Here is a 14,039-nt window from a genome sequence, read left to right as displayed (position 1 = left end):
TCCCTTCTGGATCGTGTTAGCGAACACCTTCGACCCGAATACAGTGGCACCTCGGGTTAAGAACTTAATTCATTCTAGAGATCCGTTCTTAACTGAAACTGTTCTTAACCTGAAACTGTTCTTAACCTGAAGCACCACTTTAGCTAATGGGGCCTCCCGCTGCCGCCGTGCGATTTCTGTTCTCATCCTGAAGAAAAGTTCTTCACCCAAGGTACTATATCTGGGTTAGCAGAGTCTGTAACCTGAAGCGTATGTAACCTGAAGTGTCTGTAACCTGAGGTACCACTGCACTCTCCTTTTCCTCCTCATATTGAAATCCTGCCCCTCAATGAGGCCAAACTTAGATGCACAAAATGTTTAGGGGTTTGCGTCCCCACAGAAAAAAAGCACCGGATAATTCCCAAAATACAACACCATGTATTGCAGCAGCAAATACAGTGGTACTTCTGGTTACCGTACGTACTTATTGCCGAAGAATTGATGCTTGTGAATTCTGGTGCTGGAGACTCTTGAGAGTCCCATGGACTGCAAGAAGATCCAACCTCTCCATTCTGAAGGAAATCAGCCCTGAGTGCTCAATGGAAGGACAGATCATGAAGCTGAGGCTCCTAGACTTTGGCCACCTCATGAGAAGAGAAGACTCCCTGGAAAAGACCCTGATGTTGGGAAAGATGGAGGGCACAAGGAGAAGGGGACAACAGAGGACGAGATGGTGGGACAGTGTTCTCGAAGCTACCAGCATGAGTTTGACCAAACTGCGGGAGGCAGTGGAAGACAGGAGGGCCTGGAATGCTCTGGTCCAGGGGGTCACGGAGAGGCGGACACCAGTAAACGACTAAACAACAACATTTCCAAAATATAAGATAAAAAACAAGTAAAATAAAACCTACATACAGTAACAGTGGCAAATGGCTTTAGATACCTCTTAGGTCCACAAATTACCATATAGCATATATTCAGCATAAAAAACCAGGGACAATTTGTTGTTGACAAAGGACAGCTGGACATATCAAGGGCCCCATTACCTTCAGTAGCTTAGGGCCTCATCAAACCTAAATCCGGCCCTGGCCATGCAGGAATCTCGATGAGGTAATCCATGGCAGAATCACAGAATTGTCAAGTTGGAACGGGGTCCCCACCCCGAGGGTCATCTAGTCCAACCCCCAGGGATGCAAGAATCTCAATGGCAGAATCACAGAATTGCAGAGTTGGTGTCAGAGCTGCTGGAGCGCAGCAAAGGGAGAGTTGGGTTCATAGAATCTACACGCAACGCAACATGTACAGTCCAACGCAACATGAAAATCATGCATGGAATTCACTAGTTGAAAGGGCTGGTTTCATAGAATGCATGGGAACTGTGGGGCATTGACTCAAAATTGCCACCCACTTCTTTTTTTAATTTTCTCTTTTTTTGCGAGAACGTTCCTAGATTTTTAAAAATTGTCAAGCGCCTAGGGATAAGGTTTTTGCAACACTCTCTCAATGCTTTGCATGAGTTTCTAATTTCATGTTTTTCATAAATGGTCAAGAGCGTGCCCGAGGCAGTGCATAGGAGAGTCAACAATCCAAAGAGGTTAAAGGCAGGGGGCAGCTAGGCCAGAGTAATTATCAACAGGATTACTGAAAGAACCAAGGAACAAAGTGACTCACTAACTAAGGAATGAAGATCTGGCATGGAGACTGAGAGGGAGTGAGGGGAGGCAATGCAGAACAGCAGCAAATAGAAGCAAGCACTGTTGCACAGAATGCACCTCAACAGGTAGAAAAGTTGTGGGATGGGAAATGAAAATTCCTTTCATTTAGAAAACTAGATGTGAGGGATAAGGATTCTGACCTGAACTTCTTGGTGTACTCCTTTTCTAAGTGTGGGATTTTTGTTGTTGTTTAGAAGAGCATTTACCCATCTTACGAGTAGTCTAAAGTTGCGCAACCCTGACCGAAATTGGTGAGAGCTACAGCCAAGGGCTGGAAGTAAAGAAGTGGTGTGTATGGGGTGGCTGCTTTGGTCCTGTTTTGCTAGAAATAACCAAGAGTAGTATTTCTAGTTCTCCCTGATTTGTGAGAGAGAGAGCAGTGAGAGTTGAAAAGCAGAAAAAGACAGAATTTGGTTGGCATGGCTCTCAGGCCCAGATTCTGGCCCAGTGGCCATTCATTTTTAAGGCATTTAAGGTGCAATAAAACTCTTTGGGGTTTTAGGTTTGGTTTTTTTGCTGCAACAGACTAACTCATGGTTACCCCTCTTGGAATCTAACATTTGAAAATGTGATATCTACCTATAGGCTGCAGTGGAGCAGCTCATTCTATTATCTCAGCACTCTGCCACTGTTCAGCCGTATGCATAGATCAGGTTTTATTCTTGGTTAATTCAGTCTCAAATAATGCAACTGCATGTACAACAAGTTTTGTATTCTTAAGCAAGTGCCAGCTGTTCATCCCCAGAGACAGAAGACTTGAGCAAGGCAGATTGAGCTTGTTATTTTTTTTTTTTTAATTTATCCAGCACCATAATTCTTGCAGCTGCTTATAGAAAAGAAACAAAATAATAGATTTATAAACAATAAAAAATTGTGTCAGCAAACAACATCCCCACCCCCAATAGTCACCAGCCGAGATGTCTAGTGATATCTCAGAGGGCATTCCTAGTGAGAAAACAGCAGCAGGCTCCCGTTGACAGGCCTGGATTATCTGGACTGTAGTCAACTAATTTTAGGTAGAGTAGACCCATTGAAATTAATGACCTTGACTGACTTAGGTCCATTAATGTGAACGAGCAACAGGTAACATCCTTTGTGCTGTTGTGGAAGCAATACAAGGCCAGAAGTTCACTGATCCAATTAATGTTGCTGGTTTTCTCCCAGTGCTGATTTTGATTAGTTCCCGCAAATCTTACAAGATCTGGGCACCCCACAAATATAAAGATAATGTATACATGGTGGAACATTTAAGTTTGCAGAAATATTTTTCAGTATAATCTGCAACCTTTCACCTCAACTCCTTCCCGCTGTGGCAACTGTGTGGTTTCAAGGCTTTCCTGGACTCTGGTCAAAGGTCTCATACATGGTTTCTTCTACCAAATGACCTCAACCCAGACTGCTCTGCCTTTGTTTTAGTTATTTATGCAGTTACGCAACAGCCTTATACACTGGCTTTCAGGGCATAAAACCCTGTAGGCTTTTCTCCCTTTGTCCACAAGTAGAGAAAATGATTAGCACTGCAAATATCCATTCAAATTTTTTCATCATTTTAGAGCCAGCCCAGGCTGGGAGGGAGAAAAAGCAGGTGGAGTAGGCCCCATTGAATTCAACAGGACTTGCTTCTGAGTAGACATGCCCAGGCCCATGTGGCTACCTTTGGGTGGTATTCAGCTGTCTTTTACTCAGTTTAAATTAAATTATTTAATGAACACACGCAAGTTAGGTCCATAAAATTCATGGAGTCTGTTCTGAGCAAATGTTCAGGCTTATCCAGATCTCGTTTTGCACTTTCCAGGCCCAGGTCTGGGGTTTAAAACTCCCTGCCCGCCCCCCCAAACCTGCTCCTTGGTAGTATGGGTTGGATTAAACTAAGCCTTATTCAAGTCTGTTGAAATGAATGAACCAAATGAAATTCTGTAACAATGAATATCACCCTATGTAATGGTGGGTGAAGATGGGGTGTCACGCACAAATATACAGTGCAACCCTGGGTTGCGCACGTGATCCGTGTGGGAGGCATGTTTGCAACCCACATTGTCAGAGCCACGGGTGCCGCCTCCTCGCTTTCTGCCATCAAGGTTGTGTCACGTACATTTGGAAATGTGCATCTAGTTATTTTTCCCCTTTACTTTTTTTGGGGGGGCCCCAAGAGTGTGGGGTCCTAAACTGGAGCTTGCTTAGCTTATACCTAAATCTGGCACTTAAATCATAGCTGTCAACTTTTCCCTTTTTTCCCTTTAAAATAATATTTATTAAAAGTTTAGTAGTTAAAGAAAAAAGAAGCAATAAAAAATTTAACAGACAATACATCAAAAATAAAAAGAGAAACAAGGAAAAAAAACATTACCAAACAAGAAAAACAAAAACATTTAAAAACACATCCAATATTTCCATATCTTTACCTTTCATTTACTAGTTTCATCGACCTCCTCACACCACCCTTTTTTATATTCTAGTTCAATTAGCTATTTCAGCAAATCCTTTCCATCTTTCTCAATTTTTGTTCTAAAATCTATCTTAACACAATCTAACTTTCCCCTTTTTTTAAGGGACATTCCCTTATTCCAAATAGGATTCCTCGCAAGTTGACAGCTCTGACTGAAATCCCTGCAGCCTGGCCGGGGGTTGGACTAGATGACCTCGGGGAGGAGAAAAGCTCCAAGCCACGCGGCGCGTCTCCGCCGAACCTCGTGGGCAGAAGCGGCCTCTCTCCGGATTGCAGGGCCGGGCGGGGGGCGTGGCCGTTGCGGCGCCGCGCCTCCCGATTGGCTGCCCTCGAGGCTCTCCGGCCTCTCCAAGATGGCGGCGCCCAGCTCTTTCCTCAACTGCGAGGAGTACGCCGAGTTCCAGGTAGGAGACGCGGCGGCGGCGGCCATGGCGGCGCGGAGGGGTGCTTCGTCTGAGCGGGCGGCCCGGCTCCGCCGTCACGAGCGGAGAGGCCTCTGCCTCCGCTTTCCTGAGGGGAAGCGAGGAACCGGCTGGCCATTCAGCGCGGCGGCGACGGCAGCAGCGCCCCCTTCCACCTTCCTGGGGACGGCGCTCGCCCTCTTTCTCCGGCCGAGGGGGCGGCAAGGGCAGCCAGGGTCGCCCGGCTCCCGCGGCCTCGGAGGGGGAAGCTGGGTCGGGGCTCGGAGCCGCTCGGGGAAGAGACTCCGGCAGTTTCTGAGGGCAGCCGGGGAAGGGGCCCCGCCGGGGGGAGAGGGGAGCAGCCCGGAGCCGAAACCTCTTGGGCAGAAGAAGGGAAAAGGCTCCAGGAGGCGAAACTCCGGCACGAATCCGGAGTGGAGTCTCTTCAGACGAGGCCAGAGGGCGCCTTGTAACGCCTCCCTCAGGCAACTCCTGCAGCCCAGCTGGTGCCAAATATTATTACTATTATTATTATTATTACTACTGTATTTCCCCAGCCACTCTGAGCGACTACCAACAGAATACAGTGGTACCTCGGGTTAAGAACTTACTTCGTTCCGGAGGTCCGTTCTTAACCTGAAACTGTTCTTAACCTAAAACACCACTTAAACTAATGGGGCCTCCTGCTGCCGCCGCGCCGCCGGAGCCCGATTTCTGTTCTTATCCTGAAGCAAAGTTCTTAATCCAAGGTACTATTTCTGGGTTAGCGGAGTCTGTAACCTGAAGCGTATGTAACCTGAAGCATCTGTAACCCGAGATACCACTGTCATACCTCGCAATGAATACGCTTCAGGTTAGGCAAATTCAGGTTGCGCTCCGCAGTGACGCATGCACACGCATGTGCAGACCGTCAAAATAATGTCATGCGCAGAAGCGCTGAAACGTGACATGCATGGACATGGGTTATGTTTGCTTCGGGGTGTGAACGGGGCTCCGGAACGGATGCCGTTCGCATCCCGAGGTACCACTGTAGTAATAATAATAAGAAGTGATAAAACATCAAACATTAAAACCTTTCCTAAACAGGGCTGCCTTCAGATGTCTTCTAAAAGTCAGATAGTTGTTTATTTCCTTGACATATGATAGGAGGGCATCTGAAAAGGCCCTCTGCCCAGTTTCCTGTAACTTGACTTCTCGCAGGGAGGGAACCACCAGAAGGCCCTCGGAGCTGGACCTCAGTGTCTGGGATGGATGATGGGGGTGGAGACGCTCCTTCAGGAATACTGGTCCAAGGCCGCTTAGGGCTTTAAAGATCAGGACCAACACTTTGAATTGTGCTCCGCTTCCCTTTGGACCACACAGGTGCCAGCCTGGGCAGCCCAGGACCTCCATGCCCACTGCCCAGGCTTCCACCCTTAGACTCAGCAACTGTAACTGTCTAGTGGTTTGATTTTATCCCCACACACCCTCTTCCATTCTATCTCCAGATGGATGCCAACACATACATTGGTGGTGGTGCTGCTGCTACTACAAAGTGTGCACGTTTCTTTGTAGATTGCTCAGAGCAGCTCCCTGAAAAACAACAGCCCTGCAAAGGAGATCGCGGTTATGTACAGACGACTCCCCATTTGTGTGGGGGTTGTCTTCTGAGACACCTCTCACATCAGTGGGATGCACATGAGCCCCGTCCTGACCCCTTCCGGTGCCAAAAACAGCACATGCATCCATGCTCCCGTGTGTGTTGAATGCACACAATCAGGGAGTTGACTGTATTTATGCATACTACACACCCACCCACCCACCCCTCTGCCTTTTCCCCCACTAACAGGGACTTGGATAAAAATAATAGCTAGAAACATAGGGGAGTGGAGAACCCCCAATTGTTGTTTTTTTAAATAGGCAGAAGATTCCTGCATTTGCAGGGGGTTATTACTATTATTTCTATTGTAATTGTTATATTTTAACCATTCATTCATTCATTCATTAAATTATAATTAAACTGAACTAGATGACCCTCATTGTCCCTTCCGACTCTATGCCTCTATGATTTTGTGTTTACTGCTTGCTAAAGCCTGGGAAATATGTATCAATGGCCACTGTTTGCCAGTAGGAAAAGAAAGCAAATAACAAAGTAAATGAGAATGAAAATGTGAAAACAGTATATGAAAATGCCCCCTCCTGCAAATGGATTTATGGAATATTGGCAAAAGATGAAACGAAACATTGTTCAACTAATTCAGCATTTGTTTATTACTCTAAGGGTTTGTTCCTTTTCTCACAATGTGACCCAAAGCAGCTTGCTTATGTTAAAACCAATTCAGAACATTCCATAAAAATTGAAAAACAGATCAGGATATTATGATCTCATCCTACTAAAAGAGGCCACAGTACCACCCTTCAAATTAAGGGCCAAATACTAGGTAAAGTGAAAAGTATTTGCCTGGTACCTAAAACTAGATAAAGATGGCATCAGGTGTTCCTTCCTGGGGATAGCTTTGCATAAGTGGGGCGCCACCACTGAAAAGGCCACATCTCATGTTGCCAACCTCCTATGGAGGAGGCGCATGAAGAAAGACCTCAGATGATGAGTACAGGATCCAAGTCAGTGGTGAGGAGCCTTCAGGTACTGTTCAACATAAGGCTTTATGGGTCGAAACCAGCACTTTGAATTGAAATTGGTAGCCAGTGCATCATTGTCATATTTTAAGACTGTCCTGCCCCGTTTAACAATCTAGCCACCAAATTCTGTACCAGCTGCAATTTCTTCGAAGTGTCTTCAAGGGCAGCCCAATGTATAATGCATTGCAGTAGTCCAACTTAGAGGTTTCCAGGGTATAGACAACAAAAATTCGACTCTCCCTGTTCAGATAGAAATGCAGCTGGATCACCAGTCGAAGCTGTTAGAAGGAACTGTATTGATGATGTTTAGACAGCGTATATGTATGTGCTAGGGGCTGTGCCCCTGCTCGCAACACGCACCAACCCCTCTGCTGTTCCTGCCACATTATTACCCCTTCTCATCCCCTAAAGGTAAAGGGACCCCTGACCATTAGGTCCAGTCGTGGCCGACTCTGGGGTTGCGGCGCTCATCTCGCTTTACTGGCTGAGGGAGCCGGCGTACAGCTTCTGGGTCATGTGGCCAGCATGACTAATCCGCTTCTGGCGAACCAGAGCAGCGCACAGAAACGCCGTTTACCTTCCCGCCGGAGCGGTACCTATTTATCTATTTGCACTTTGACGTGCTTTCAAACTGCTAGGTTGGCAGGAGCAGGGACCGAGCAACGGGAGCTCACCCCGTCATTGCGGGGATTTGAACGCCAACCTTCTGATCGGCAAGTCCTAGGCTCAGTGGTTTAACCCACAGTGCCACCCGCCTCCCTTTCTCACCCCATGCAACTACTAAATTCCCTTTTTACCTTTCCCATCCCATTTCTGCACTTCTCTCTTCTGTTCTGCCGCACCACTTTGCACCACTGTTTCCACCTTCACTTGCATTCCCATGCCTCCCCTCCCTCCTTATGTGCACTTTGTGAAAGTAATATACCCGGAATGGAGGTTTTAATATCTCTTTTTTAAAAAATAATGCTGCACATTAATAGCTCAGACGCAGAATTTAATTCTAGGGGAAATTTAGGGGTGAGTTGTCTTGTCTGTACTTGTTTCCTTTCAGGCCTTAAATTGGCTTATGTTCAGTATTTTCTGAACCAACATGCAAATCAGTTTGGGTTAGTCTGTAATAATTCGTAATATTTAAATCCTAAAGATTTAAATAGTAGTACATCTTTATAGAACACATTTCCCTGTGTTTTTTTCTTTTTCACTCAAGCCTTATAATCAACGTGTCTGTCTTTCTTCTACAGGAGTTGCTCAGGGTGATGAGAACCATCGATGACAGAATAGTCCATGAGTTAAACACCACTGTCCCAACAGCTTCTTTTGTAGGAAAAGTTGATGCTAGCAAAACGTGTAAAGAACTTCATCAGTCGGTAAATGCATCTGTTGCCGTTCTGTTATTTGTGTTTTGGTTTTTAACTCCTAAATTGTGGTAATAGGCATGTCACTCATTAATGCCAGGCTACATAGTGAGTATGTTTAACTACTTCATTCTCTGGAAGGACGTTGTTACTGCTTTTGTCACTGTCCAGAGGTAGGTTCAGGCAGGGATAGTTATAAATTATTTTAAAGTCTAATAATAAACAGAAGTACAAGAAAACATTTGGGGGTAAACCCTAAGAGATAGGAGGAATGCGCAAAACAGATTACCGTATTTTTCGCCCTATAGTTCGCCCTATAGGACGCAGTTTTTCCCCTCCAAAAATGAATGGGAAATCTGGGTGCGCCCTATGGGGCGAATGCAGGCTTTCGCTGAAGCTTGGAGAGCAAGAGGGGTCGGTGCGCACTGACCCCTCTCGCTCTCCAGGCTTCAGGAAGACATCCGCAGCCTAGGCAGCCCTGCGGGAGTTCCCGCAGGGCTGTCTAGGTTGCGGATAGTAGCCTGCTTCCCGGAGCGCCAGGCGCGCTGAAAGCAGAGCGCCCAGCGCTTCGGGAACACATCCGCAGCCTAGGCAGCCCTAGGCGCGATGGGCGCCCTGAAGCAGAGTGCCCCTCGCGCCGGGCAGACATCCGCAGCGTGGGGAGCCCTGCAGGATTTCCCCGCAGGGCTCCCCTCGCTGCGGATAGGAGCCTGCCGCCCAGCGCGAGGGACACCCTGAAGCAGAGCGCCTCTCGCACCGGGCAGACATCCGCAGCGTGGGGAGCCCTGCAGGAGTTCCCCGCAGGGCTCCCCACACTGCGGATAGCAGCCTGCCGCCCGGCGGGCAGAGCACGCTGAAGCAGAGCGCGCCGGGCAGACATCGGCCAGCCCCACAAGCTCAGGGGACAGCAGGGAGGTGCAGCGCCGCCATCCCGCTGTTCCTCGACCTGGTTCGGTTTCCCCGACCTGCTTTTGGGGGGGAAATAAAGGGGGGGGGAATTTCCTTTATTTCCCCCCAAAAAAACTAGGTGCGTCCTATGGGACGGAGCGTCCTATGGGACGAAAAATACGGTAATAAGGACTGAGTGTGCTCAGTGGGCACAAAATTCTGAGTGGCTTTTGGGGGGCAGGGGAGGAGGAGGATGGGGGAAATGGACTATTCTGGAAAAGAGCATGGCTGACTAGAAACCTATGCTGCTTGGAAACCTATGCTGCAACATTTTATTTCAAGCTTCGCTTGTAATCAATAATCCCCATGACGAGTTAATAATAGTGGTGCTTCAGGTTAAGAACAGTTTCAGGTTAAGAACAGACCTCTGGAACGAATTAAGTACTTAACCTGAGGTAACACTGTAAAATGATCTTCTGGAACATCCATTGCATGCACATTGAAAGATTTACATTCTGTACAAAAATCATTCAATTTATTCCTTGCTTTTAACCGGTGATTGAATAGCTGACTCTTTTCTTTTCACTATTTATTTAGCTGGCACAGGCTCATGAAAGTAGAGAGAGAATAATCAAAACCTGTATTGCCCAAGCTTCCAGTGTAGTAGAATCTTTGCAGGAAGAGAGGAGGAAATCTCTGGAGGATACGGCATTGTTAAAAAGACTCAGGAAAGAGCAGACAAAGGTGAGTGGAAGAGTTTTAAGACTTATTTCCTTGTTATTATTATATGAAAAATAGTGTACAATTCATAATCACAAGCGGAAAAAAGATAGTACAGTGGTACCTCGGGTTACATATACTTCAGGTTACTTACGCTTCGGTTTACAGACTCTGCTAACCCAGAAATAGTACCTCGGGTTCAGAACTTTGCTTCAGGATGAGAACAGAAATCGTGCTCCGGCTGCGCGGCAGCAGCAGGAGGCCCCATTAGCTAAAGTGGTGCTTCAGGTTAAGAACAGTTTCAGGTTAAGTACGGACTTCTGGAACAAATTAAGTACTTAACCCGAGGCACCACTGTACATGCAGGTCTCGCTTACTGAACATAGGCCTTTCTGTCTGGCCCTTGGGACATTTCCCTGGCCCCTCTCCCTCTCACCAGTCACATCCTTTCTCCTCAGGCTGCACCCCTTACCAGCCCTACTTTGCACTCTTCCTAAGTGTTTTGCCTGGCCAGAATATGCCCTTGAGCCCTGATGACCTTTCTTGCATTATCATGGATGGAGGATAGAGGGTGTGTGCGAGACTGTGCAGAAAACAGCCTACTGTACGAAGGCAAGGGAACCTGCCCCTCCGTCCGAAAAAGATTCCCCATCTCTGCTTTGTGGTCTCTTGGACAGGGGAAAAAAAATCCCCTTCCGCCAGATAAATGTTCTAATACCTGTTCAAGGCCAGGCTCTCGATACCTATGTTAAATTCACATACAGTGGTGCCTCACAAGACAAAATTAATTCGTTCCGCAAGTGTTTTCGTTGTACGAGTTTTCGTCTTGCGAAGCACCACTGCGTTTAAACACTGACAACGGCGGGGAGGGGCGGGACAGCTGCCGCAGCCGGTACCTCGGACTCACCCGCGCGTTGTGGCCACCATGCGACGCGGCTGCTGGAGGGTGGCGGGACTCAGGAGCGCGACTCCAAGGAGAGAGAGGCGCTGGCGGCAACGGCTCTCTGAGGAGACAGCGCGAGGGGGGTGGGCAGCGGCGCGAGGCACTAACCGTCAGCCGGAAGGTGGGAGGGAGCCGGAGGAGGGGGGAAGCGAGCGTGCGTGCGTGCAGTGCGCGTCGCCATGACACAAGAGGCAGGGCCGTTTCGTCTAGCGAAGCAAGCCCTTTGGAAAATCCGTCTTGCGAAGCACCTCAGAAAACGAAAAACTCTTTCGTCTTGCAAGTTTTTCGTCTTCCGAGGCATTCGTCTTGCAGGGTACCACTTGCTGGATGGTAGGGTCTGGGACTACCAGTTAATGTTCAGGGATCTTCAGTGTTTGTCGTAATGTTTTTATTTACGTGAATAAATGTTTCAGCTTCTACCTGGTTTCGCTGGATGATAAAGAACATGATCCCTGTCAGTCTGCTGCTGATAGGAACCCATCCATCTTGCCAAGCTCCTGATGCCGAGAGTACTTACCTTCTTTCCTTTCTCCCACAGTTGAGATTAATGCAGTCAGAGCTGAACGTTGAAGAAGTGGTAAATGATAGAAGCTGGAAGGTATGGCATCCTTTGACTTGAGATTTAGGATCTCTGTGTGAATATTTGTTTGATGCAACACATTAAGACTGTGATGAGATGAAGTGTGATGATTCAGGCTAGGTTAAAATAAGGAGAGGAGTAGAAATACTCTGAATAAGAGGTTCTAAGACTTGTTTGGCCTAATGCTCCCTTTTCAGAAAAAAAAACATACTCAGCGCATTCCGCAAATCTACCATCTTAAGCAAAGAAACAGAAAGATGCAGCGACAAATTTGGTTCTTTTATGTATCTGCATTTCTACCTACGTCCTACAACATAGTAAAGAAAGATGTTGTAAATAAGACATCTTGAAGCTTGAAATTATAAAATTATTTATAAAAATCAACCCCGCCTGCCATTGGCTGAATAGGCAGGCAAGCTGCAATTCACTGAAAAGGGTTCACCGAAGCCCAGGTGTCAGATCCCTCTGCTGGTGGCAGTAAATAAGCAGATCAAGCAAAAGGTGTGCTCTTACCAGTTAGTTTCTTTAATAATCACAGTGAGAGACAAAGGAATGCGTTTCTCGAAATGGCGTTGCTCCCAGTAAAGGTGCACCCCCTCTGTCCCCCTTAATCTACGTCACTCCTATGCCAGGTAATCTGAGCTTATTGTCACTGCGCTCTCTGTTCTATCACTCTCAAAAGCCTGTCTAGTCTTAGGCGAAGGGGGGAATCTGCTAGCTGTCTCTCTCCTGGCGTTTCCTCTTCTAGCTGTTCCTCACCCAGTATTTCCCAGCTTCTGCCTTCTGAACTATGCCCCTCTGTAAACCACTGTTCTAAACAATATAACAACAGTCAAAAATTTAAAGATGAAAAACAAAACTATAAAATGTACACAGATGAGTTAAAATAACAAAGTCCAAGTAAAGGTTATCAGCTTTATCAGATCGTCAAGCATAGTTCCAGATTTGCCAGGCTTGTGACATTATTATGAGAGAATAATGTCTCATCATCTTGAGAATGATGGTTCTGCTTTATGCTGCTTAAGGAACTGCCAGATCATATAAAAATGTTTGGAGGTTCTTGTCCTTGTCAAAATATCAAATTATTCATGATTTTCTCTATTAGAGCTATGTTCCAGAGTGAGCGGTATCAAGCGTCCAGTTTAAGATTTGGGCTGTTCCCCATTGAGTTGCGATTACTGTAGGAGGAGGAGAAGGAGTAGCAATAATAATAATAATAATAATAATAATATATTTATACCCCGCCCATCTGGCTGGGTTTCCCCAGCATTTTGCTCCCCAGCAGATTAGGTGTTTTGAACATTCATTGCACCCTTACTTGTATTAACAATATTTATTTCAAGAACCACTCCCTCTGTCTTGGTGTCTTAGGTATTTAATGAACGCTGCAGAGCTCATTATAAGCCTCCGAAGAGTCAGTGACGCAGAGGAGGGGATGTCTTCCCCTGAAAGTGAACTTCAATCATGCAAATAAGAGAAGAAACATGGAACAAGCTGCTTGGGACCTTTTGAGAGGGGGGGGGAATCAGATCTGTGGGGTTCAGCCCAGTGAATCATTTTGCTAATTAAGATAAATCAACCTCTATTTTGTATGGAAAGAAGTCTTTTTTATTAAAGAAAAGAAAAAACCAGATGGAATGTGATGCCAGCATTTTAACTTCAACATTTCCAGATCGACAAGTATCCTTTAGACAGGATGAGAGAATAATGTCTCTATCTCTTCTTGGACCACAAAGTTTCACCTATTTATTTTGGTTTCTAGGATGGCTAAATTTGGGCTGTATCATCTGGCCTAGTTCTAAAACTGGCATAGGTCTTAAAAGATTACTGCTGTGATAAAAGGAAGTTAATAGGTAATACTTGATACAAACTGGGAATTTGCCTTTTAACTACATGTAGCATTCTGTAAACAAATCCAATTTTGACTGGCGATGTAGTCAGTTTAAACTGTGGACTCCAGTTGCAGTCTGACATATCCAGTGGTGCCAGTTGTGAATTGCTTTATACTGGACACTTTTGGAGTGTGGATGTTGAAATCTATATCTTTTTGGCTTGGGTGCTGAAATAATTTGAGAGTGAAAGATATTAAACTCATGAATTTGCTACACGATGCAAATACTGAATGCCTCTCATCAATTTCACGGATGACATGCCAATGTGGACAGACCTATAGGTAAATTCACTTCATATCGTGTTAACTATAAGTCTCTCTTTATAAGTGGCCTACCAGGGAGTTACACAGCATAATTACTCACCTGTGGAAATAGCAGATTTCCCCCCAATATGTCAACAGAGTTTCTGGAAATTAAGTCCTATTGATCAAGTTCTAGAAGAGACACAGTTCTAATTTGTGGGAGAGAAAAAGGGGTGTGTGTGTGTTAAATTGAACTCGA

General features: G+C 46.1%; 1 protein-coding gene across 2 annotated transcripts; it reads left to right on the top strand.

Annotated features, from left to right (window-relative positions):
* The first annotated feature begins 4,424 nt into the window (after window positions 1-4,424).
* MIX23 (mitochondrial matrix import factor 23) lies at window positions 4,425-13,762 on the top strand. 2 transcript variants are annotated; one of them, XM_083420848.1, is made up of 5 exons: window positions 4,425-4,544; window positions 8,402-8,527; window positions 10,001-10,147; window positions 11,605-11,664; window positions 13,018-13,762. In XM_083420848.1, exons 1-5 carry the CDS (start codon window positions 4,494-4,496, stop codon window positions 13,066-13,068), a joined length of 435 nt encoding a protein of 144 aa, XP_083276974.1. In that variant the 5' UTR covers window positions 4,425-4,493; the 3' UTR covers window positions 13,069-13,762. The 2 variants fall into 2 exon arrangements, with proteins under 2 accessions (XP_083276974.1, XP_083276975.1); XM_083420849.1 differs by having other exon boundaries at window positions 11,605-11,669.
* The last annotated feature ends 277 nt before the right edge of the window (window positions 13,763-14,039 follow it).

The sequence above is a fragment of the Podarcis tiliguerta genome (genome assembly GCF_965153285.1).
Source record: "Podarcis tiliguerta genome assembly, chromosome: 17".
Taxonomy (NCBI): Eukaryota; Metazoa; Chordata; class Lepidosauria; order Squamata; family Lacertidae; genus Podarcis; species Podarcis tiliguerta.
This window is presented reverse-complemented; position numbering and strand designations above follow the sequence as displayed.

Bases quoted from the DNA above. Each gene is read 5' to 3' on its own strand.
- MIX23 (XM_083420849.1), top strand. From the start codon at position 4,494: ATGGCGGCGCCCAGCTCTTTCCTCAACTGCGAGGAGTACGCCGAGTTC. The intron at 8,528-10,000 runs GTAAATGCATCT...CTATTTATTTAG, and splicing joins GTAAAGAACTTCATCAGTCG to CTGGCACAGGCTCATGAAAG. The intron at 10,148-11,604 runs GTGAGTGGAAGA...TTTCTCCCACAG, and splicing joins TCAGGAAAGAGCAGACAAAG to TTGAGATTAATGCAGTCAGA.